Source organism: Physcomitrium patens, chromosome 3 (genome assembly GCF_059467195.1).
Source record: "Physcomitrium patens ecotype Gransden chromosome 3, ASM5946719v1, whole genome shotgun sequence".
NCBI classification, from domain to species: Eukaryota; Viridiplantae; Streptophyta; class Bryopsida; order Funariales; family Funariaceae; genus Physcomitrium; species Physcomitrium patens.
This window is the reverse complement of record NC_143412.1, coordinates 11,215,969-11,242,052: the sequence shown is the minus strand read 5'-3', so window position 1 is coordinate 11,242,052 and position 26,084 is coordinate 11,215,969. Positions and strand designations below refer to the sequence as shown.

Below are 26,084 nucleotides of genomic sequence, written 5' to 3'. Positions count from 1 at the left end.
TCAACATCCAATGTGAATTATTGCATTTTCAAAAGAAAATAGTATTTTTATATTTATCTAATTAAGTTAAGATTATAAAAAAATTCTCTTATTGATATTTTTTTTAATAAATTATTCAAATTTTCAACCAAAATGTTCAATATATACAATATAATCCAAAGTACCAAAAAACCATGATCAAGAATTTTAAATTACAAAAGAAACGAAAAAAGAATTAAAAAATAAAAATAAAAAAAGAAGAGAAAAATAAAAAATATTTAAACAAATTTTCAATTTTCTTTTACTTGTTGATATTATTATTCATTGAATAATAGTTTTGTATAATTAAATAAAATTTTGAGATTTTTTATATGTTTAATGGAATACATTAAAATATTGTATCTTATAAATTACACATGTTATTAAATAAATATAATAATTCTATATGATTTTATTTATTTAAAAATAAAAATAAAATCTACAATCTCTTCAAAAGTATCTATATTAATAATTCTTTTGTCAAATTATTTAACCTCATTATTGCATGAGTTTGTTAGAATTTAAAAATCAACAATGTTAACATATTATTTGAGCTTAGCACACATTTCTTCAAACAACAAAATCTAGAATTAAATTTAAACATTAAAAAAGAAAAGCCAAAATCATGATAAGAAAAATATAATCCAAAATAACTTTTAGCCAAAGAAAAGATGTGTATATGATTTTTTATGAAAATAATGCAATCTTTAGCTTGGAATAGAAGAAACTAGTTTTTATGAAGTTGTTTGAAGAGATTAGAATAAACACATGAAATATTCAAAACATAAGGATATAAATATTTGAGATTCTAATTAGAAGCATAAGAAATATCATTTGAATAGAGAAATCTGTTTACTTCCTACAACAATAGATGAGATTTCAATAGGGGATTCAAACATAGCCTCTTTGAATGATATTTCACTCAAGATGAGATCTCAAAGTGTCTTGTGATATTTTGAAATATTATTTGATATTTTACCAAATCAAAATATTAAAAGAGGGGCCAGTGAAATATCAAAAGATGCATCCCTTGCCTTAAATCTCTTCCCTCTTTGACTCCATACCAAAGGAGTAATAAAATTTGAATCAAGGGTAGTATTAGAGGGTAATAAAATTTGAACTGTGATATTTAAGATTTGATATTTTGAGTGATCCTGAAAATATCATGTGCTGGATCCCAATTATTTTGTTTTGCAAAAGTGCCATGTTTGAACCATGTTCTGCAAAAGTGCCATGTTTGCATTTTCAGTTCATTGTGCTTGACTCTAGGTCCCCCTCGTCCACCAAATCAAACCATGCACACAGTACAAAAAAGTATCAAACTTGGCAGAGAAACAAACTTGCAAGTAAGAACTGGGGGTGCCTGCCCAGAATGGAGGATCTGATCTTATGAGTCCTGGTGGGAGTTGATTTGTTCCTCACACTCCAGATCCATCGGCACACATCAGTAAACAAAATCAGATCCTTCTCATCCATACCAGATCATCGCATGGATCAGTGCAGCTGGGCGTTGGAGGAGTAACGATCACAGGCCTACATTTTCCAGAGGAAATGGTTGACTTTGTGGGTGCCAATCGCCATGCGTAGAAATGGCCGTCGCGGATCAGCACCAAAAGTGATCAGTTTGCCGTCACCACCAAGCTTCTGGAGCTTCTTTAGTTGAGGCTCTTACTGGTGGTGGTGGAATCAGATTTCCAAGCTGCGGAGGAAGGCGACGGCAAAGTAGTCTCCTTTCGCACAGACACGTTTCTGATAGCGTTGCTGGGTGACAGCGTTGGCTTGTTGATCGTCTGCAAGACCTGAGTTCATCACAATCAGGGACGAGATGAAAGGGTGGCCGGCCAACATCAAGAGCTGGGGGATCGACAGTATTCTCAAGGAGGCTGCTAGGATTCTTTACAAACACTTCCGTCTGTTTCTGCCTTTCTTTGTCGCCATCGATCTCCCTTTGACGATAATCGGACTTTGCATGGGCGCACTCTTGCCTCCCCCGTCGCCAGGAACTCAGACCACTGACTCCACTGGGAGAGCCTCAAGCTTAATCACGAGCAATGCCCTTGTCCCTGCTCCTCAGGTGCGCACTTGTCTACAGGTTATCTTGTATGAGTGAAAGTTGTAGGTTTGATAAGGCGAGATGTTTGCGAGGTTGCAATGTGCAATACCATTAGAAATGAAGTCATCGTTGGCGAAGGTGGGGGTAGGATATAAGGTTTTCAGGTTTTCTTTTGCTAAGTTGAAGTTTACATGTGCCCGTCCGTTGGATTGGTTGGTTGTGTAGGAGGGAGCTCTCAGTCCTGATGCGAATTCCACGTGGCTGCTCGACTATTCGGTGTTAACTCTTGTAGAATGTTCTGTGTTCGAAAAACTTTTACTTGGAGCGTGGACATATGTTGTGGCGTACATTTACAGCGACAACTACATTGAAGCGGACCCGAATTCAATAGTGAAAAGAGTGTTCAAGCTACTACCGTCCGCATTATTCCGGATGGTGGTGACCGGTCTTTGGTTCTTTTTGCTTACATTCGTGGGCTGTCTTGTTACAATCGGTTTGTCAGTCGTTCTGATTCTCATCCAGGCTGGTGTAGGCCCACCCCCTCACAATCCCAATTGGATCTTCGTTATCACGTATACGCTGTTTGAAATTTTACTGTTCGTTTGTATACTCCATTTCGCGCTTTCAGATTCTGTTGCTGTATTTGAGCCACAGAATTACGGCCGAGAAGCTTTGTCTAAAAGCTTCAAGCTGGTGAAAGAAGGATCGGGAAGGCTCACCGCCTTTTCCATCTTGGTCCTAAAGGCGTTATCTGTAGCATTACTAAGCTTACCATTGCAACAATTTCAGCTAGGAGTTGCTGACGGAACTTTGCCTCTATGGAAGGAGCTACTCTATGGGTTCCTCCTCGTCATTGTGAGCTCTGCCATCACCACATATTTTGGAGTATGTTTAATTCTGGTTTACTTCGTGTGCAAATCTCGAGTCGGGGAGAGCACCATCAGCATCTGTGAGCATCTGTTCAGTTCGAGAAGTCTTGACGAATCACTTCTGCCTTGAAGCAAAGGGAAAGAGTAGAAGTGTGAAGAAGTTTCCCACCCCCAGCATGACCACGACCGTCAACAGCACTAGGCAATATCAAGACATGTGCAACTGCATCTTACCATGGCCAATACCGTAACTTGTGTAAAATCAGCATCTTCCTTCTCCTTTTTCCTCTTTTTTCCTCTTTTTTTTTTTTTTTTTTTTTTCTCTTTTTTCCTTGTTATTTGTCTGAGACTCAGTTACACAGGTTCTCATGCCCTCACATCATCTGGAGAGTCCTTGGATGCTAGTCCTCTGAACTGCCAAAGGAATGATCATATAGACCACAGTTCAAGGAGGACGAAGTTGAAGGCTCTCAGTGATCCAAGTCAGAAGAATTGCTGTACAATTCAACGATGTAGTGTATTTTAAGCCTCGATAATTGCTCTACTCGAACACAGATCTTGATTGGATTGAAGGCCTGAAAAGTACGAATTATTGCCGGCCAGACATCAAGACAGCAATTATCTAAATACTCTGTATTAAGGGCCACGAGAGGAATTTCGCATGATTTTCAAACACTTATGAAGCATGACATGTTACGACTAGGATTCATCGAAAGTGCACTTCTTCAACTCATCACTGCTATAGAAGAGTCCTACATTCCTCCACACACACAACATGATGGTGCACTGATTTCCAATCAATACAACTCACCATTTTAACACCGGTAGCGCGATCGCCGCTGCTCCGCCCACAACCCCATGTCTTCGATTGAAGCGCCGCAAGTGACTAGGTGATTCCCAGCCTAGCCAATGGACTTCTTCTCATTGATTACTTCATCGATCGTGCATGCACCAGCAACGCAACTTAGCAACCAGCAACAATGAAGCATGTTGGCCCAGGCTATACCACACCTGTCTATCACTGTATCATTCCTCACCCAGTAGAGCGAATTCGGTTCACGCGCTTCCAGATAAAAAGAACCCGATGTAGAAGCCTGGCCACATATAATATGCCACATGACAGTTTCTGTTCACTGAAGGAACTTCGGACTCTCGGCAATGGAATTACAAAAAGTATCACCTGCAGTCACACATGTCAGGTGCAATCGCAATGAGCACGCCCATCATTGCAAGTCTCATGACAATGAACAAGAACATGACAAGTCGAGACTCCGAACAGTGCAAGTCTCGCAGACATATGTGATGCTTGCTTCAGGGTTGCATGTAGTGCGCCGAAATGGGTCCTCACAGCAGGACCTGGTAAGAGAGAAGCCGTCACTCATCCATTCTGTCTGCAATTGTAGCTCCGTTCTAGTTCTCACATCTACCTGATCATCTACACCTGTGGTCAGTCGGCGGAGATGTGATACGAAACTTCCCGTTGTAAAAGAAGGTGGATGTAATTCCTTACGTGCTTTCAGTTATTGCTTTAGTAATGATTAATCAACATTCATACTAAACCAATTATTGTGTCATGACAATGAATCATTGGAATAATAGAGTTCTAACATAATAATATGAAAATAATAGAGGTTGTCAGTCCCCGTGTAACACATTTTATTGACCTTGATATGAGGTGTTGGAGTCTACACGGTCTTGTTCATCTTGTTTCCCCATCAATCTGTGCTACAAATAGATCCCAATTGTTACAGGGAAGAGTAATATTTACGTTGTCATAGTTAGAAATATTCTAATAAAACAAAACTGTATACAATCTTTTTCATATGTTTTATTCGTATTATTATTTTTTTAACTAAATGAAATGTGAATAAAATGTAGTTATAACAAAATGTGGTTTAGGTTAAACAAAAATAAGTAGTCACAAATTTTTTTTACTTGTTCATATACAAGAAATGAGACCCAATTTTTTTGTAACTTACACAAATACAAAAGTAATTTATTACTTCTTTTCTTTTTTTTTTTTTCTACACATAGAAGTTGTGATTCTAGATAATTTTTCTAGATTAATATCTTTAAATTCTTAATTTTTAAAAAACATTAAAGCTTAAAAGAAGTGATAAAAAAAAATAAACAAGAAGTATTTTTGGAATGATGATTATATTAAATGTTTTACAAATGAAATAAAAAAATCAAGTCATAAGTTAGAGATAGGTTTTATTTATTTTAACTTAATATTTGGGTGGTTTATCAATTTATAGCTATAAATCCTCTACAGTTTAATATGTTTAGTATGTTTAAATATCTAAAATAAACTTATGATATAAAGAATTTTGTAAAAAAAATAACAATACATTTTTTTAAAGAAGTATATATATTATATACAATATAGAGTAGAAAAGGATTCACTTAATTGGCCCTTGCATTTTCTACATTCAAAAAAAATTTCTATATATTTAAAAAAGAAATCAACAACTTCTGACATTAATTGTGAAGAATTAGAAAAACCCTCCAATTTTTTTTTTGTAGGACCTTTTTTATTATTATTATGTTCATTAACAAACCATATATATATATATATATATATATATATATTTGTGTATATATGTGTGTGTGTGTGTGTGTGTATATATATATGTGTATATATTTAGTAATAATAACTTAAGTTATAACCAACATCTATTCCAACTTTTTATTAATTTTAAAGAACGGTTTAGCCCCCAAATGTAAATAGATCATTATTTTTATGTTCAATTTGCTTAGTTTTTTTATAATATATGTATTTTTTATGTCCTTGTTTATTTCTCTTAGAAAATCATTAATAGAATAAATAAACAAATACAATGATGTGTTACCATCAATGCCCAATCAAAATATTGTGCACAAAATCAGTGCCACGACTTTTGACTGCCACTGTACTTACATCAAAATTATAGCCACGGCCCAAGATTCACATGATTCATGCTTTTTCTAGAAAAGATGAATCAACCCACTTAAGTACCGCAAAATACTTTACATGATAAACAAATAAAATTATAAAAATATATATTGTACACTGTCCCTTAATGTACAAGCTCATCATATGTACAGGACACGCTGAAAAAAAAAAGGGGGGGGTAGAGATAAAAAAAAAAAAAATGAAAAAATACTACAAAACTAAAAAAAACTGCCTTCATGAATCACCGATTCTAGGACTCGCGGCCAACACTGCCGCCACCAGCCGGTACCGCTGCTTGTGGCTCGGCCTCGACAGCACGGAGCTGCCGCTGCCGCTATTTCTGTTGCTTAGGATGGCGACGTCGACAGAAGCGGACGGCCGAAGGAATTCTTCGTCGACAGCTTCATCTGAAGGAGATTTAGAAGACGACGTGGACGCCGACGACGGCGATGACGTTCGTCGACGAGCACTGGCGAGACGCCGGCTGTCGGTTGACAAACTGACGAGGGCGCTGGCGGCGTGCAAAACCATATCAGCTTCATCGTCGCCGGGGACTCCTCCAGCTTCGCCCTTCGGATGCGACGACTTCCGGGACGTGACGGGGAGACCGAAATCCTGCGTCGTCGCGGTGGACGTTGTGCGTATGGGCGTCGTGTCGTCGACCTCTGGGTAGGTGTCTGATTCGGCCATCGTTGTGTGGTCGTCACCACCCCTCGCGATGCTGCTGGTTCTTTTAAGCCTTTTCTGACATTGGCTTGTGCAGTCATCTGCGCTCCATCCTCGATCTTCGGAGACGGTGCAATCGTCGATCTTCCGAGGTTCCGTCGACAATTTCCAGTCGCCGTACCTTCCGAGCGCTGCCGCTTGCGAACCTGAACTGTCCCAAACTCGACGTGAATCCACCGAGGAAGTAGATCCCCCGCCCTCGGCTGAGTTGCATTGCTGCGGTCGAGAGTTCAGACACAAGTCGCGGTAAGGTGTGTGCGGCGCCATGGAGGAAGTAGTGCAGTCCAGGGGGTTGTCGGAGATGCAAAACCCGTCTGTTGCTGAGGAAGATGGTATCGAAAGCCTCGGAACCTTTCGCAAGTTTCGTCTAGCCTCCAGATCCCATTCCGCGACCAACTCTTTCGATTTCTTCATCCCGGTGTTAAAGAATGTGCGATGTAGGTGAGCACACTGAGAATCGAACCTCACAAGGTCCGTCACCGCACCCTGAGTTGGTCAAAGCGAAACACACTGGTCGATCAGCTATGGCCAGCGTTCTCTCTAATGTATCCTATGGTGACGACTGTGTTCGAAACAGTGGTGGATTTCGCTTGCGATGTGACCAATTCTCAAGCAGACTCACAGGTTTTCTAAATCTCCACCGTATTTTTCAAGCTCCTATAAGAAAATAGAATATTTGTCAATCAACGCGCTTGGGATACCCCCGTCACATCTCATCGTCTTCCCTAGGATAGTCGGCTACAAGTCCCTAAAAATGGAATGTCTACGAACGAAACAGTAAAAGTCTCATTCCACTGGTTCCAACACTAAAATAAGTAAATCTAGAGTCATGTGCCCTAGTCCTGAATTCAACCAAGTTCTCACATGTGCTGCTTCACCGGGTTGACACCAGGAATAACCACCTGTAGTCATGTGGACTACCTAGGTTCATCCACACCACGTGAGTAAATTAGTCGACGCGCCACCCCTAATCCCGCATTCGGAAATATTCATGTGTTGGGTTCTTATCAACATGAGTGTTCAGGTATTTGTCGATATAAATATTACGAGAAGGGAAAAAATGCTGAGCATGTTAAGGAATTTGTGACGTATACAATCAAACGGTTCATCTCTAGTGTGTTTGTTGACGTCTGTACCTGCTTCTTGCGGGACTGGTATGCTGCTGATAGGAATCACAATCCATGCTCCGAAACTTCATCAAAGGGGACAATGAGGTCATCTATGGGTAGACCATGCGCTAAGGTCGTTCTGACACTCAAATGTCCCCAATGGCAGCCTCGTCTACAGCTTTCTCTTTATACTTCGAACTAGCTTTTGATCTCCTCCAGGTCCGAACAGACATATTTGCAACTCGTCGGCAACTCGACTCGTAAACGAATTCGATATGTTAGACTTGGAGAAAACTGCAAGCTTCGAGACTCATCATTTTCTATCCCATCCGCCCTCCCATCGATATTCCATTCTTCTTTCAATCTGTTGGTCCTCCTCACATGATCTGTAACTCGACAACGTTCGGAAGGTTGATATGAGCGCTCTGACTACTGAATTAGTCAGAAATCACTCGTTCAGAATCTATACCTATTCACCTAGTAAACGAATGTGACTGTACTGTTACTCTCTATACTGATTGGCTCTCCTTGAAGCTGAGAGAACGTCCTAATGGGATGCGTCGGAAAATGTATTAACTTGAAGACTAGTATTCGAACGCAACATGTGTGTCGACGGATCCCTCTGCATGTATGAGTAACTTCTCATTAGCCCTGAGTTCAAATTTGCACGTATCGTACACTGTAAAGGGTCGGAGCCTGTCACTTTTAGTTATAAGACGTCCAAGTATTCCACTGTAATTATTGGTGCACTAGTTCCCGCCGCTAACGCAACGCAGCCAGACGCAATGTGGCGATGGAATACACTCATCTTTCTTGGACATAATCACTTCAGCCTACTGCGACGCACGCAACTTAGGGTTAGCTGAAAGCTGTGGTAACCAGTCGATTACAATATTGAATCAGTCGATACCACATGTCCATTAAATATGAACCCCGGGTCCTCCTAAAGAAGTTGATACAAGCATAGCAGAACGCCATTTAGATTTGCTGGACTAGGATCACCGTATAAATACAGCAAGTGATAACCACGACTCTCCGACTAAATTCTAGTTTACTGCACAATGTGATGACATGTAGTTTGTGACGATTACTCAATCCAAGAGTGCCGAGCCGCAATCAGTTCTACAAGGGGACGGTGTTGCATCCGGAGATTCGGGTCCATGACCACATTGCTCACGCATGTCTATTCAACCACGTTTCTCCGACTATGCGTGCAACACGCAGCTACAAACTTGCTTCTTTCTCTTCCATAATATGGGCCAGAAAACAAGTTAACAACATCTACCATCAAGATTCACACACAGGGAAGAACTGGAAGGACGCCAAGGCACGCACCTCAATGGACTTGCACACCGGGTCCAGCCACATTCATTGTTCCGAAGCGGGTTCCAAAGCGACGTAGCACACGCGAGCTTCTTTACATTCATCAACCCTGAACAACAATCTTCGAGGCTTCAAGACTGCACATTAATCTCATTCACCAAGTGTGCGTATTAAGACATGCTCTCCACAAACACCACCCAAGTTTTTCACTACAAACGTCGAACAAAGACACTACACCCAGGTCTATCCGAGCAACTGCACGACAGGAAAGACTCAGAGATTTGCACTATCGATGGTACGTGATCTGAGGTTACAGTGTGCAGATAAAGACGGATCTACATATAATGACCACATGTAAGGTGAATCGAAACCACTGAGATCATACTATTTCACTACTAGCGTAAAACCTAAAGGTACCACCACGATTACTCCAGGTTCAGAGCCTTTAAATGCGCCATCGCGCACAGGCGCGAATTTCTGGTGTTTCCGGGTGGGGGTTCACAGCCTCGTCCACTGCGTGCGTGTTTCGAGAACGTGCGTCTGTTTGTCAGAGGCCGCGGCGTGGCAACATGCATCAAACCGAGAGATCTTTGGCCACCACGAGGGCTGGCGTGCCAGGGCACAGAGGGTAAGTAGTAATGGACGGAGCAGTGGAACCCTCTCACCGCAACCCATTTGGCCCCTAGTCATCCTTCGTACGTTCGAGAGGTGACAGCTGTCGTGTTCGGCAAGCTGAAATATCAGCCCGACAGATATTTCCTAGGCTTCAATTTAGTTTTGGCACCCAGAGTGCTCAGAGCTTCACTTTTACTTTCACGTTGTGCTCACCTCAAGAGCTGTGTGGACTTGTTGAAAATTCTCCTCACCTGAACAAGTTGCTTAAGTACAGTTCAAGGGGAGAGAGGGACACACAAGAAGCACGGTGTGTGCAGAATAGCACCCTTTTCTTTGATATCAAGGATTCAAAATTACACGATGGGATTCATCAAAACTCCCCGTGGGATATGCTCACTATGATTCGACAAAAACCTTCTCTCGTGCCGTGTCTACCATTATGTACATTGAAGAGGCTATCCAAAGTGCTTTGTAATCTGTACAATTTTAAAAACTTGTATGGCCTAGACTCGTCTGAGAAATGAAGCCTGCGCCATTACTTCTGCCATGGACCTGTAACGCTGCTTATTAATTGGTCTTAAAAGCACGGATCCCGAGCCCAGTGACTTGGCTGTTGCATTCGAACCCCCAGTCAAGTCACTGCCAGCTGGGCTTGGTGAGCTGCACTGTCGTCCTTCGTTAAGCACTTCGTCCGACAGAGTTTCTGAACAACTATTTCCATTGTGCTCGGTGGAGGCCTTCAGAGAGTCAGGTTGACGAAAATCGTCAGACGAGAAGCAGGACAAGTCTCGTTTTCGCTTCTCACTCGAGAGCATCACGAGTGCACGGACGGCGCCAGTTTCTTCGTCTTCATCTTTCCGATGCACCTTCGCCTCACCTCGCATCGAAGATGTAAGCGTCTTCGTAACGTATGGTTGTTGAGCAATATCTGCAGTATCTGTGGTCCTCGATTTGACCACCGGAGCTGGGATGTGGCCACTCGTATATTCCGATAGCCTTTTCAGCCTCTTCCAAGATGGGATGCCAAGCCTATCATCAGGATGACATGGCTTCTCCAGAAATACAGGTTTCCGTATATCGACGCTTTGGTCATCGTCACTAATTTCAAACCGATGACCGTCGTCGAGCCTTAAGACTTTCGAAGCTTTAGAATCTCGAAGAGGGCCCAGGTCCACGGCCAACCTTGCTCTCCCTCGCCCACCACCTTCATCTGCACACAAACTAATTTTCTGTTGTGTTGGGCTGGAGAACGAGTCCGTATCGGTTATGAAATCTCTTGACATTGTCGCCATTTTTGAAGACTCGTCCGAGGGAACATAGGTGGTGGAATCCGCGCTGCCTGTGGTCCAAGTTGGTGACAAAACTGGCGAAGTTGTTGATATAGTTGGTAACTTGTTTAGATCGAAAAGACGTAACGTCTTCGGCGGTTTAGTCACTGGAGTCTTGGTGAGCTGATACTGAGTAGATGGAGACCTGCGTCCAAAATCCGCTGGAAATAGTTAGAAAACCTATTCTCCAACTTTTAAAAGCTCTTCACAAAGACTATTTATATTCGAAATACTAGGGTTAGGAAGAGATTGCGAACACCCGATCGGCGTGATTATTCTAAACTACTCATGCCCCAAAATATCTCTAGCGAATAATAATTCTCTATTTAAGCTTCGGGAATAACGCCGCGCCTACTGTCATACACAACACGACCTCCCGAGACGGCACACCCAACTTTTGCAATCACAAAAGCCTAAGTTTTCCTGATCCATTCTACTTCATAATGTTCCGAGAGCCGGCAGATGCCTACTCCATGTTGAACCTAATTAGTTTTGTGGAGCTGCGCGAGATTAAAATAAAATACAAAAAATTCTCCTTTATCGCAAAACTGGCCTTCAAATATTATCAATATCCCTTCATTCGAGTGCCAACCTTAATACTATTCCACCATGTCCATCACCAAATAGAGCACCGCTCCAGGTTGACACTGTCGCAGTGCCAATGAGGTCAAGTTCATGGGCGGCCAAGATCAACATTTAAAATCCAGCTTGACAGCAATGGCCGAGGAAAAGTACCAATCACGTGATTGTCATCGGTATCAATTGTGACTTGGGCGACACGTCTCCGAGGAAGAAAACACCTAACTAAACCTCGCTTTTCGAGGCATGAAACCAGAAGAGAACTGAATAAAAAGATCATACCAAACCCTTGATCACCTAAGTGGTTCGGGTTTCGTAATGTCAATGTCCATATCGGTTCACGCATAGTAACAAACAGCGATCACATGCACTAAGATACACCTCCATGCCCCAAGGATTGAGCCCAGATAAAACTTGCCGCTTTCTCATGGTATTCACAGTGCTGAATGTTTTCATGATAAAAGCTGGACAAGGTAGCTTAAAAGACAGACAAGGCACTGGACTAAAACACAAAGCTCCTTTTCAACTTGAAGATTGACCAACTGCAACGGCTACCCAAGGAAAAGTTCGTGTGAAAGACGTACTTCACAAAAACATCGCAATGTTTGCTTCCGCTAATATTCCAGTGCGGCGCTGCCAGTTGATCTTCCGGTTGACGAACCATCAATCTGCGTCGAACTAAACCTGGCCTTAATTCCAAATCACCTGGCCTGTGCAAGTCGACACCGTTTCTCTCCATCATGTCTACACTAGGTTTCCTCTTTCCTTCAGAGCCTTGAAAACTATGTAGAATGCAAGTTAACTTCATCCACGTTTGGCCATACATGGAACCAACGCCGCTGGAGTGAGCAGTATCAATTACCATCTTTTGAAATGTTGCTATGGTTCACATTCTAGAAGCGCCAATAACTGTGGATCACTTGAACATAATGCCGCAACTCTCCCCAGGTTCAACTTGATTCTAAAAATGCATTGACAACTTGATATCCGTGATTAGCGACAATGGAAATGTCTGCAGGTCCTTTACAAATCTGGTCCGAAGCCTCAGTTCATGAGTGCGTCAAGGGAATCAACTGCAAATACGCTCAATCATCCAAAGTGAACAAAATCGCGACAACTTCAACATACGCAACGTCTCCCGAAATGGCGGCGTTTTCCAACCAAAGCTAGTTAGAGCTGGTAAACAATGCGAACCTGGACCAAGTCTCTTAATGCTGTAAAGGTTGGAGAGCAGTCTGATTGCGTATTTCCACAGAATGCTCTACGAACAGTGCATGTAATCTCTTCTAAAAGCCTCTCTGGCTCGACTTTTCGTTTCTTCTCCCTAAGTTGTCCAAAGTAGCCACAGCCAGGTTCAGGCTCATTACGCTCCTATCCGTTGCTACGGTAGATTAAGCTTGCATCAAGTTCGCCAAGCTCTGCAGATATGAATAAGAGCAGGTACCTTCGAAAATGACGATTCTCTCAAGTCAATGCAGACCTATGATACAAAAATTTCTAGCGTCTGCGGTAACGGTAACTGCACCAAGTCGACTCGTGACGTGAATGCAAACTTATCAGACATGTACAGGCTAGTCACCTTCCCCCAAGTTCGCCTATGTCGTCTCCAACACTCAAAATTGCTACCTTCACGCAGGAAAAGCAGCCTCGCGTCATCTGAGAACCGTAGTGGTGGCGAGCAAACTGCAAAAACGCACTCTCATAGACTTAATACTACAAGCTCCGACAAAGTTCGCTCAATACAGCTTACAAGGCTCCGTGTCCGCTACTACGTTGCTTTCACGAGACAATCACACCCGACAATCAGCTACAAACTATCATAATTAGAACACGAAAAGCTAGTCGTTCCTTGCAAATCCAACAAGGGCTACATAAAGAGAGCAAGGTTGAAAAGGCTCGCTCAGATATTGCACAACTTGAGATGATGTGCAGCGCCTATGAGTGCACTAGCGCGAGGTGTACCGGCACTATGGCTGCACAAAGTGAGTGTCTAAGTGAGAGTTTACAGGAAATCTGAGACCCAACCACCAGGCTGGAGTACAATACGCACCAAAAGTCTAAAACCAGTAAGCTCTCAGCGACTCCCTTGCAACCCAAAAACCTACCTATCCATCTTCAATGTCATACTATCCGTACTCGGTTGAGGGATCGAGAACAGACTGGATGGGCGACGATGTTGGGAAGGGGCACGGCGGCGATCGGTTGGGAACAGATTTTGAGTTGGACCAAGGAAGGGGAGGGCATGAGTTCCTTTCAAGCAAGGAGGATTGGCGCTGGTGGAGGGAATTAGCGGTGTGGGTACCTCCTTACAGCGTAACATATTAAACTCAATATTATCACTGACAATGCTGTGTCCGACATTGGCCCAATCTAGAAGGTAACAGAAAATCTAGGTCTGTCTGCCCTGTTGCCTTGGCCATCTTTCACTTTAATCCCTGAAATCCCATGATTCATCAGAGGGTAGAGAGGGTGGGTTCTCACTTCGTCCTTTTCCTAACTTGGTTGAAAAGGAGAGCCGATCTTAACATTCACTTGCACATAATGGGCCAATGCCATCCAACATTAACGCGGCAACCTAAATTTTGACTACCAGTAAAATTGGAACAACTGCCGCTAAACTTCCAAATTAGCAAAGCAATCTGGACCTGGTTTCTCATGTACGAGGTTGTCCAATGAACCAGCTGTCTGACAATGTAAAAAGGGGGTAAAAACATGCAGTCCCTCTCGACCGTCTTTGAGAAAGGGGGGGGGGGTAATGACGAAAATTCCTGGTTGGTCCTGATTGTCTGACACTACGGCACACAGTGGTTCCCCTCATGCCTCAGCGATTCACTTCCTCGTCCATGGGATCATTTTCATTCAGGTGGAAATTAAAACCCCCCCTAGCATCAGGACTCCCGAGCCTAGGAGTCATGAAGATGGCATTGCCGCGAAATCAGCCCCACCCCACCCCCCAGCTTACCGTGTGTTCTGAAGGTCCGGCATCTTCAGAAGATGACGGACCCGATATCTCCCTCCAAAGCCTTGTTGTTTGCTTGCTTCAACGTTGGTTCTCCCGGGATAATAAATCATTACAGCGGCCATCTCGAGGAAAAACAATACTCCTGGCACTTCGTGGACATGGTCAAAAACGTTGGACATATTCTGCACCTGTGCTGCAAGGGGTCGTAGAGCCCTACTACATGGGCAGGGAGAGCAAGCGCGAGAGGAGAGCGAGGATTTTGTACTCCACTACGCAAAGCACCAGGCCCCGCTCCCTCCCTCCCTCCGAAGACCCAGACTAGTGCAGATGCTGTACATAAGAACACTTGTATTTATCTAAATGTGGCATGAAAAGCGACTGACCTGGCCTTGTGGGTAGAATTCGTGGATAAGTGTGTCAAGAATGGGCCCCACTCGCAGCTATTCTGGGGCCCTTGCTCCGCAGAATCGCATCCACTGGTGATGTGTAGATTGTACCACCGATAGCACAGTATCGATTTGCTGATTCGGTGAGAAATGCTTGCCATCTTCCACGTTGCTTACTTTAGTTACCTTCCTTTGATAAAACATGCTTTGCTTACATGGGTGATGAGCGAGGCCCTCTCTCTCTCTGTGTCTCGGAATTGCTGCATAGACTTGTAGTCATCTGTTCTGTGCGACAACTGGAAAACTGGGACTATCTCTGCTGGTTGTCACACACTTCAGGTGATACAACTTGTGGCATCCTTTGCCATTCAGCACCGAAGACTGGTAAATTGCCCATTTACAGAAGTAAAAGTAGAAGAAGAAGTGATCTCGTTTGAAGTTTGTTAAGTTGGTTTAAGTTTTCTGATATCATTCATAGACTTCACTCTTTTAAACGGAATACTCGTTTGAGTTATTGTTGTATGATGCATACATATGTAATGCAGAAACGTAAGCCATTGAGTGCAAAAAATAAAATCAATCAATCAATCAAACAAACTTCAGTCAAGCTCCCATTTTAAATCACTGTAAGTTCCTAAGTTTTAAGTTTCTGAAATCTAAAAATTTAAGAAGATTAAAGACTGATGTTTTTAAAATCTCAAATCAACGATGGTGCATCTAAAACATTCTACAATTTATTTGGAATATAACAGACGAAGCGTCATATAAACAAGAACATATAAATATATCTGTAACATAGTGAAATATGTGAATTTTTAGTTTCTCCTCACAATGGTTTTAAATATGTTTCCTTTCATTGAAGTTTCATTTTTGTATTTTATAACGAAATAAAATGAAATAATTCCAAGAATACTGCCTGTCAAGAAGGTATGTATAATTTTTTTTTTGTTTGTGTGTACATATATATATATATATATATATACACTTCATAGTGAAAGACATAAAACCTCAAAAATATGATTGTATTTGATACCTGTTGTAGATAAATTTATTCAAACCCATAGATAATTTGATGTTTCTTCTTTTGAAAATAAAAATCAAAGGTTTCGTCATTTATAAAATTCATAATAGAAGTAATAGATGTAACTGAAGTTATTTGCTATTCATTAAAAAAAGCAGTATTATGACAGATTTTAAATTATTCTTTAATCCAATTTTTGCAACTCCTTTGTAATATGTTCTTAACAATCTTCTTCATGTTTTCATAATGAAAATCTAGATTAACACTTGGATAGAAAAGTGAACTATTACTAAATAAAACATCAAAACAGATTTATTCACAGTCATTACCAAACTCAAGAATATTGTCATGTGTATATATTTTTAGTTTTTGAATCATACAAAGGTTCTCCTCGTGAAAATCACAATGTATGTGACATTTACTGAAGTATTCGGCATTGTGTAAAATTATATAATAAAAATATGAATACCCACAATGCCATGTTTTCAATTTCGACAGTTCTGGTCTATCACTAGCATATTTAGTGACCAAAACACCGCTTTCACCATTTGTTTAAAGAGATCAATTTTAGAATCTAAAGAAAACCATACGTTGCAGAACACATAAAATTTAGACACTACAGAAACTGTCCCCATAATTTTTACAAACGAAAAAGGAATAAAAAATAACAATAAAAGAACAAAATCACAATCAAGAACCATTGGATTTCTTGCCTACTACAGTAAAGCGGTGGCTAGGAGAGTGCAATGAAATACATCTGTGCTGTTACATTGAACCCACACGAAAACACACACAAAAGAGGTAATAAATAATCCAATCACCTCTTCAGTTCTGTTACAAAATAACACTCCCCTCCCCCCTGGAACAACAATCATCAGAAAAGCTAACGCAGATCAGATGAAAAGCCAAAAGCATTTAGTATGTGGCTGTCCCAACTCCCGAGGTGACTGGAACCCGAAAATCTGTGCAGTGCGTTGTCGCCGTATCGTGGAGATTAACATAAGCGGAGCGAATGATTTAAGGTGGGAAAATAGGTTAATCTGGCGAGGGGAGGGAAGGGTCTGACATGTCTGACGCAGCTATGAGAGATTCTTGGGCATCCTTCCGGTTTACTATATTTACATATTTATATTTATGTAATCGATGAGTTTGTGTGAGTGTGTGTGAGTGTGGCCGTCTGTGAGAAAGAGTGTTTCGGTGATGGACACGAGGCACATCTGGTATCGAATCAAAGCAAAGGGTAGTGGTTGCCGCAGCGCGATGTTTCGTGTTTCCTCCGCCTGGCTGAGACAACTTGCCAATCAAAGCCCCGATCTAGACTCTACACGTCCCAGTCTGCAGGGGCTCCTGTAAACCATGAGGTTGCTTCCACAAATGTTCAAGTTGCTGTCAGCCCCTAGTGGGATCGACCCACTTGATTTGCGCACAAAGGGGGATTCCCACAGGGCAGAGAGACACTCTAGAGAATGTTCTTCCAAGCGAGATGTGTGTGTTGCTGCACGTACTGCTCGGTTTCCGCGAAGGGGGAATATTCAATTCGTCACTTCCATGCACTCGTCGCACCTTGTTGTTGCTGTTGCTGCTCTTCTTCTATCTGTAGCGTCCAGGCGTGAAGGAGACGCCTGCTTGCGTCTGTAGTCGCCGGCTCCATGCGAGGAGCCCACTCCGATGTGGAGTCCTCCGGGGTCCTCTCCCTTGAAAACCCAACCTACCAGGCATAGGACGACAGCTTTCAATCGGAGCGGTTGGCACAGGGCACGGCATACCCACCGATCGTTCTAGATTCTCGGGCCTGCGATCCCCTACAACGACCCAACTGATCCTTGATCCGCTCCACTCATCTAATAACGTCCGCGCCCTTCTTTTTTTTTTTTTTTTTTTTTTTTTTTTCCTACACAAAAAACAGACGCAACAAATGGGTAACTGAACATGCGTGTGTTATGCAACTGCTCGGATCGTCACTGAAGCCACTTGCTGTTGGGGAATCGGAAGTAGAATGGAGTGAGTGAGAATCAGTGTCTTGTGAGGATTGTCATCCGTCTGTCTGTCTGTCTGTGAGTTTCTGTGTGTCTCTGTGTCTCTGTGTTGTTGTATGTTGATGTTTGTTGATTTACCGCACATGACAGGGAACTAGTAACCATGATCCAATGTGGATCTCAAGCCCTGAGCATGAGATCAGTAGAGAGAAGAGACTGCAACGGCCAAGTTCCACTTCCTACCGCACGACAAACATCACAAATCCTACACCTGCAGAGATGCACCGATTCCCACCTCTCTTGCTGCTTTACAGTAGTTTCCATTTTTATTTATTTATTTATTTATTTTTTGTTATTTTTTGTTTTGATGTTCGTGATTATGAATAAAATCTGTACAATTGAAGATGGTAAAGTGGTGAGTGACCTTCCTTAACCTGTTATTAGTTTGTTGTATGAGTGATTTGTTTGTTTTGCCACTATTACTAGAGCCATTGTTGTGGATTATTAGTCTTGCACAAATGTTGTTATGGATTGATCTATCTATTTTTTTTAATGAATTAGTGACTTTGTTGATATATTTCCAAATTTGCTTTTGAATCACTAATTTAATAGAGTTTTACATAAATCCATTATATAATGCCAACAAGTTATGTTTCTAAAAGTATTCTTAGAATAAAGAATTTGATAAAACAAGAATTAGAAAAGTATATACAATTTTTATGATTTTAATCTAAGATATTTTTATAAAATATCTATAAGAATTATCTTTATAAATCATCTTTAATATCTTATTATAATTAAAGAATTAATTGTAAAACTATTTTTTCATCTAAATGTATTTCTTTAGTATTTAATTAAACATGAGAATCTTTAGATAAAGCTTCTTAGAATAAATATACAATAATTTTTCAAAAATAATTTATTTTGATTAATTTATAATTATATATCTTTTTGATATTATAAAAATATTAGATTATATAAAATTTAATTAAAAAGTTAATATAAAATTTTTAAATTATTAAAAAGATGTCTTTTGAAATTGTTAAGAATTAATTTAAAAAATGTCATAAACCTACCACAAGATGAAGATTGTTAATGATTTTTCTCCAAACCATGATAATCTATAAAAAATAATTTGTTGCCACATATATATATATATATATATATATATATATATATATAAAATTTTTTTTTGATAAATTTTGAATATTAATAATGTTATATCAATACTTGATTATAAATTATGAGAATAATCTCTAATATCAATATACATATATACTAAATCTAATAATATTAAATCTTTTGTAAAAACTTAAGTAAAGAATATGCTATGCATTTTTTGTAAAGAAGTTGTGAATCTATTTTTTATAAGACAATATGCAATCAATTTTATTTTTTAAAATATTTAATATTATTGCATAAATATAAGTTATTATTTGTGTACTTTTTGAATGTTATGGTTATTACTAATATTATATTTATTCTTTTATAAGCAAAATTTATATAATACAAATTTTCAGCAAAGAATTAAAGAATTACTTGTTAATAATTTAAAATATTAATTAAAATTATATCCAAGTTAATTAATCCATTATTTTCATATTTAATCTAACTATATTCTTAAAAGAGTATAGGCACATGAGCAAAGAGTATTTTCATAGATTCTTTAAAAAAAAAAAAAAAAAAAATCATTGTAATTAAAATTTTATCTTATATATAAAATTTAATTATATATTATTAAAATATCTTAGGTTATAAAAAATTGCTAAGATTTGTAGATTATAGTTTTATAATATTGCAAAATATATTGATTTATATTCTATATAAATTAATATTCTATTTGGAGGTGCAACTTTAGAAGAAACTAATAGAAGTTGTAGCATACCGTATTCTTTCACATTTTTGAAATACAATTGTCACTCTTATAACTTCTTAAATATGTTATTGCATAATGTAACAAATATACATATGTACTTTAGTAAATACCTATATGATTAGGTAGGAATAGATAGAAGTAAATAAAAGTAGATTAATTTTATAATATCTTCTAGAGAAGCTCTCTAGAAGCTTCATAGATGCTGCTTTGACTTTAGATGTGTTTGTAGTTGATTGATAGATTAGAAACTTCATCAACAAGTTAACCATATATTGGTAGCTTGCAAAACAAGCTAACTTTGTGGCACATACATAGAAAACTTATCTTGCAAATTAAGATATGTGTCTTGTAAAGTCAACATGTTTTGAAAGTCCTATAGGACATCGCCATGTAGCTCTTGGCTAAGAGTATATATGAAGGCAAGAGTAAAACCTTCTTTATTCTTGCCAATACCTTTTTAGTCCTTAGCCTTGTTTCAAGATTTTTTAGTCTTCTTGTTTTTGGCAATAGCCATTATAATACAATATTATATCATCTTTGAGTGATTTTTTAGTTCTTTTCAATGACACAAGAGTATATTGAAGATTTCTTTCTTCGAGATTCATGTCCTATACAGTTTGACAAAAGTGCTAACTTGTTATTTTTATTTTATTTTAGAAGTGAGCGGATTACCTCACTTTTGTTATTATATATTAAAGCTTGCAAACTATTCACCTTTAAACAAACAATCTTATTTTGTAACAATGATCTTTTCCTAAAAGAGAGTGAATTATCTCTCTTTGTGGAAATTTTGATTTGATATTAAAGGTTGTAAATTATCCTCCTTTAATTTAAAATTTTGAATTTATTTGATTTGTATATAGAAAGAAAGATTATAGATGCTATTCTTAATAGAAGTCAGAATAAATTTGCAACTATTGTAGATCTTCATGAGCTTGTTAATACTATAAGAGTAAAAATCTCACATATTTCTAACATGAATCATGGAGGTACTATTCCTATGTCTATTGAAGAAGTTCAAAATTTGCAGCAAAAAGTTGTGCAATTAAAGGAAGAAGGTAGATTAACCTCACAACCAAATCTAAAGAGTTTTGCTTCTATAAGTATGAAAAGGAAAAGGATTAGTGTGCTTGAGAAGTTTGATAGAAGAAGATTAAAATCTTAAGGATTTCTACAACAACTCAAGGTCTATCTAAGATTGCATTCTTTCCAATATCCTAATAGATTTATTCAAGTCGAATTCATAAATATACTTCTATCAAAAAGTGATCACTCTTGGTTTGCTTCTTTAATGGAAAAGGATTCACGACTCTTTTATAATTTGATTTCATTCCTAGAAGTGTTTATAGCCACATTTGGAGAAAGTGATCAAGAAAGAGTAGTAAAGACCAAGCTTTTATCTTTACGGTGTCGTAATACGTGAAGTCTTGCTTGAGAATGCTCTGGGCACCAAGCTATAGAAGGAAGAATGAAAATTTCAATAATAAAATCTTAATTCTAATAGAATACTAACAATGCTCTAATTAGACCATAATAATGCTAAGAAAGCTTAATCAAATTCAAAAAAAACCTCAAATAAATTTCAAACAAATAATAAGAATTCTTAAAGAAATATTAGAAGGATCACAAAAAAAATCCTACATCTCAATTCAATCTTAATTTAATTCTAGTTAAAATCCTATTGAACTTCATTCAAACTTTAGGCCAAAACTAATTGAATCTTAAATCCTAATAAAATCCTAAACCCTAAATCAGACCTTAAACAAATCTTAAACCAAACCACAACCAAATCCTAAACCAAATCCTAACTAAATCTTAAATCCCTAAACCCTAAATCAAATCCTAACCAAACCCTAATTCAAATCCTAAACCCTAAATCAAATCCTAATCTAAACTCTAAATCCTAAACCAAATCCTAATTAAACTCTAAATCCTAAATCAAATCCTAACCAAATCCTAAATCCTAAATAAAACCCTAATCAAACCTTAAACCAAACCCTAAATCAAATCCTAACTAAATCCTAAACCCTAAATAAAACCCTAATCAAATCCTAATTCAAATCCTAAATCCTAAACAAAATCCTAAATCAAATCCTAAACCCTAAACCAAATCCTAATCAAACCCTAAATCCTAAATCAAACCCTAAACCAAACTCTAATCAAATCCTAAATCAAATCCTAGTAATTCCTATAATAGATTTAAACCTCAATTACTAATAAATAAACCATCTATCTTAACTCAAATTTTACACACTTTTAAAAAAATAAGTTTAAAACAAGCATAAAAAAATTGAAAAGGATCGGAGTTATCAAATTGAAGATAACCTCAAAAATGTGCTTGGATATTGGCTAGCCTCCTTCTCTAATCTTGATGCCAATCTTCCAGAGCCAATATCTCTCCTTTGCACTATTTGATTGATCTCAAAATGCTCATACACATAGAAAAACAATTCTAATATCCTCTCACATAAGTTTCAATCCAATCCAACTAGTAGATTGCAAGAAATCTTAGAAATCCCTACTGGACCTAAAATTCTTTTTTCTGAGACCTAGATCCACTTAAACCTCAATATTCCTCAATTCAACTGTTAGATCGAACTCAAATTCATAATAAATATTAAACACAACTATAACCATAAACCTACAAAATTTCATCTATAGATCTATTACAAAACTCTTGAAATCACTCAAAACGTAAAGCCTATTTTATTTCATAAAACCCAAGTCATCCGAAACAAACCTTGACTTTGCAAAGCTCTTACAAAGTCATATCAACTCTAAATCATCCAAAATCAATGCCTATAGAAACCCTATCCAATTTTCTATCAAACCCCACTCTTCGATCTACTAAAGAGTCCTAGAGTCGTCGTCGAGACTCGGTTTTGTGCCTCAGGGTCTGATTTCGATCCTAGTTCATAACCGGCCCTCTCAAGGTATCAATATCTAGTTTTTCTAAGTAATTTTTACTAGAATTTACTCTTAACTTCATCCTAAAGATGTCTATATTATTTATTTTTCCAATCTATCTTATTTTGCCTTATTTTTGGCCCTACAAAATAAATAGAAGCTAATTTTTTCTAAAAGGGCAACATTACTACTAAAAGTTCTAATACCTTCCTATCTTTTATCTATATTTTTCTACCTTTTCTTTTAACTTGGCTCTTCAATAATAAGATCCATATTATCATCTTTCACCATATAGTCGTGTTACAACATGACAACGGCAAGGATCCAGATCAGCCACCATATATGTTGTTGAATTTCAAAACCTCGCTTGCAATGTGGACTTGAATGACAAAGCCCTTATCAATAAATTTCAATATAAGTTGAAAAATAATTTCAAAGATTTATTATTGACAATGTCAAAAGTAGAATCTTTGAAATAATTTATTATTCAAGCTATTGCATGCAATAATCGATTATTTAAAAGACATCAAGAAGAAAGACATGGTTGAAGAAGAACAAGGTAAATAATGATGGTAGCTCTCAAGGTTTTAGAAATTTATTCATCAAGGCCAGAACCAATACAAATTGATATGATATGTTTCAAATCTCTCACGGAGCAAAAAAAGACTTGATGGCATCAAGTGGGCTTATGCTTTATATTTTAGAAAAGCTAAATATATTGCTTAACATTGTCTAAAGAAACAATATAACCACAAAATGAGAAGCATGGTTGCCAAAAAAGATGATGTATCAAAAAACAAGTTTTTCCAACTACAATAGAGACCATGTGGCTGAAATCTTGCATAACTCCTATTAAAGGTCCTATTCTCTCTTTAGACCCTTCGTCTTGTTTTACAAAAGAAATTTATTTAGAATCAAAAATTCACAAAGTCTTAGCTTTGTTAAATTCAAGATCCTTAGTTTATTTTATAGATAAAAATTTTCTCAAAAAATAAGAGATATTGTTAGTCAAGAAAATTAAATTTATACATATAGAAGTCATAGATGGTCATTTATTATCTTCTGGAGATATTATGCATAAGACTATTCATTTAAATGTAATAATTAAAAATCATAATAGCATAATAATATTTAATGAAATAAGATCTCTATTTAATTTGATTATTTTAAGAATATATTGATTAAAAAATCATAATTCTCATATAGATTGGATTTTTCAAAATCTTAATTTTTTTGATAGTTTACACTAAAATCTTGTTAGTGAAGTAGAAATACATAAATCTAGTACATCCAAATCCTTAGTAGTAAGTGCAAGAACTTTTATGCATGCCGCAAAAAGAAGGATTATTTTTTGCTTTATATACCATGCCAATTTCTCATAGTTAGAAGACGTCAAGCAGTATTCCTAACCAATACTAAGATTTTCAGGACATTTATTTTTTAAAAAATGCACATTCTTCTACAGCATCGTATATATGATTGTTCTATCGATCTTCACGAAAGAACTCAATGACCATTTGGACCAGTTTATAGCCTATCAGAAAAAAAAACTTTGCTACATTCAAAGAATGAATTGATGAGAACTTGGCTAAGAATTTAATACACTATTCTAAATCTTCAATTGGAACTCTTATCTTATTTGTGAAGAAAAAAGATGGATCTTTACAATTGGTCCAAATGAGTTTGCATGACAAACTCCATTGAGTAGCTTTTTAATCTAATTTTTTTTCAATACTTGAGGTTATGTCAAAGACAAGAACTTAATAAAAATAAATAAATAAGTGAGACTTTTCTCAAAGAAAGATGACAAAATAGAAATAACTAAATATGTATATTAAAAAAGAAACTGGAATGACTATAGCCATAAGACAAGAAAACTAAAGACCCTTGAAACTAGACTAGAAGCAAGAAAGGAGTTGACAATAGTGAAGAAGACTTCATTCTTGCCTTTATATATACTATCTACCTAGGAGCTATGTGGCGACGTTCTATAGGACCTCCAAAAACGTGTTGACTTTGCACAATATGTATCTTAACTTGCAAGGCAAGTTTTCTATGTAGGTACTACATAGTTAGCTGATTCTACAAGCTATCAACATGTGTGGTATGTGGTTAACTTGTTGACTAAGTTTCTAACGTATAAATTAAGTATAAACACATGTAAAGTCAAAGCAACGTCTATGAAGCTTTTGGAAAGTCCATCTAGAAAATATTATGAAATTAATTTACTTTTACCTACTTCTACTTATTCATATTACTTAAGTGTCTCATACCAGGATGAGAAGACCATCTAGTTATTTGATCGTTGTTGAGACCTTCATAAATTCCTTCATATAAAACATTTGGGATACCATCATGAGTTGTTCCTACCTCTAGTAAAATCACCAAATATTGAGAGTCCCTTCCAAAGTTATGATACCAAACGCATTATATCTTGCCATCTATTCAAGGAAGAAGATGTCATTCTTGAAGATCTTCATCTTGATTACGTCATCTTGAAGGTTGTGACAATCGTAATGTCTTGTCTGGTATATCAACAAACAAAGGCTCTTGAGTCGAATTTACTGGTTGCTAGTTCTCCACCTCCTCAACGTCATAAATACAAAGAAGTTACAAACAAGGATTGAAAGTAGAATGTTATCTTACCTAGATCTTGTTTCTTTTATAAAGAAGGTTTTCATCTTAATTTTCATAGATGTCATCAATAAAAAGCCTCCACCACCTTTGCTACATTTGTAAGATTCTTTACTCGCTCCCATGTACGTTCACTAATATCATATCCACACCAATGGAAAAGATATTCTAATTTATTTTGGCATCGCCTTGAATCTAAAACTTTTTTTACTTTGAACTCTTTGTGATTGTCCACTTTTATAGGAGGAGGTGGAGGTTGTCTTCTTCTTGGTATGTCTATTATCTTATTTACTTTAAGAAAAGATATGTGGAATACTAGATAGATTTTCATTGACTTTGATAGATGTAAACGATATGCAAATGGAATGATTTGTGCAGAAATAGAAAATGGTCTAAGCCTTTGATAGTCCAACTTATCACAACGACAAGTGGTCTTCATATTGTGACAAAGTAACCATATCTTGTCACCCATGCGGAATAGTGGTTGTTCTTTTCGATAGACATCTGCATTGATCTTTTATTGTTCTTGATCTTCTTTTAACCATTGTTGTAATATGTAAAATCTTGCTTGAGAATGCTCCGGGCACCTGACTGTAGAAGATAGAATGAAAATTGTAACAATAAAATCCTAACTATAAAAAAATATTAACTAATCTCTAATTAGACGATAATAATTCTAACCAAGCTTTAATCAAATTCAAAGAGACTTCAAAGAAATTTTAAAGAAACAATAAGAAATCTTAAAGAAATATTAGAATGATCTCAAA

At 37.7% G+C, this 26,084-nt stretch overlaps 3 protein-coding genes and 2 long non-coding RNA genes across 9 annotated transcripts; 2 read left to right on the top strand and 3 right to left on the bottom strand.

The window, feature by feature from the left end:
- The first annotated feature begins 1,357 nt into the window (after positions 1 to 1,357).
- LOC112279706 (uncharacterized) lies at positions 1,358 to 3,615 on the top strand. Its single transcript, XM_024514383.3, has 2 exons — positions 1,358 to 2,092; positions 2,297 to 3,615. Exons 1-2 carry the CDS (start codon positions 1,844 to 1,846, stop codon positions 3,068 to 3,070), a joined length of 1,023 nt encoding a protein of 340 aa, XP_024370151.1. The 5' UTR covers positions 1,358 to 1,843; the 3' UTR covers positions 3,071 to 3,615.
- On the bottom strand, positions 3,415 to 3,883 carry LOC149989504 (uncharacterized). Its single transcript, XR_016502083.1, has 2 exons — positions 3,752 to 3,883; positions 3,415 to 3,515 (listed from the first exon to the last, which is right to left on the bottom strand). It is a non-coding gene; the product is annotated as an uncharacterized LOC149989504 (long non-coding RNA).
- A 2,052-nt stretch (positions 3,884 to 5,935) lies between these two features.
- On the bottom strand, positions 5,936 to 9,443 carry LOC112280058 (uncharacterized). 5 transcript variants are annotated; one of them, XM_090248758.1, is made up of 3 exons: positions 9,046 to 9,443; positions 7,738 to 8,546; positions 5,936 to 7,522 (listed from the first exon to the last, which is right to left on the bottom strand). In XM_090248758.1, exon 3 carries the CDS (start codon positions 7,013 to 7,015, stop codon positions 6,110 to 6,112), a length of 906 nt encoding a protein of 301 aa, XP_090104884.1. In that variant the 5' UTR covers positions 7,016 to 7,522; positions 7,738 to 8,546; positions 9,046 to 9,443; the 3' UTR covers positions 5,936 to 6,109. The 5 variants fall into 5 exon arrangements, with proteins under 5 accessions (XP_090104884.1, XP_090104885.1, XP_024370767.1 ...); XM_090248759.1 differs by having other exon boundaries at positions 5,936 to 8,543; XM_024514999.3 differs by lacking the exon at positions 7,738 to 8,546 and having other exon boundaries at positions 5,936 to 7,087.
- Positions 9,444 to 9,958: 515 nt separating this feature from the next.
- Positions 9,959 to 13,838, bottom strand: LOC112280057 (uncharacterized). Its single transcript, XM_024514998.3, has 2 exons — positions 12,140 to 13,838; positions 9,959 to 11,121 (listed from the first exon to the last, which is right to left on the bottom strand). Exons 1-2 carry the CDS (start codon positions 12,418 to 12,420, stop codon positions 10,152 to 10,154), a joined length of 1,251 nt encoding a protein of 416 aa, XP_024370766.1. The 5' UTR covers positions 12,421 to 13,838; the 3' UTR covers positions 9,959 to 10,151.
- Positions 13,839 to 16,841: 3,003 nt separating this feature from the next.
- On the top strand, positions 16,842 to 18,312 carry LOC149989503 (uncharacterized). The gene is made up of 2 exons (XR_016502386.1): positions 16,842 to 17,773; positions 18,051 to 18,312. It is a non-coding gene; the product is annotated as an uncharacterized LOC149989503 (long non-coding RNA).
- The last annotated feature ends 7,772 nt before the right edge of the window (positions 18,313 to 26,084 follow it).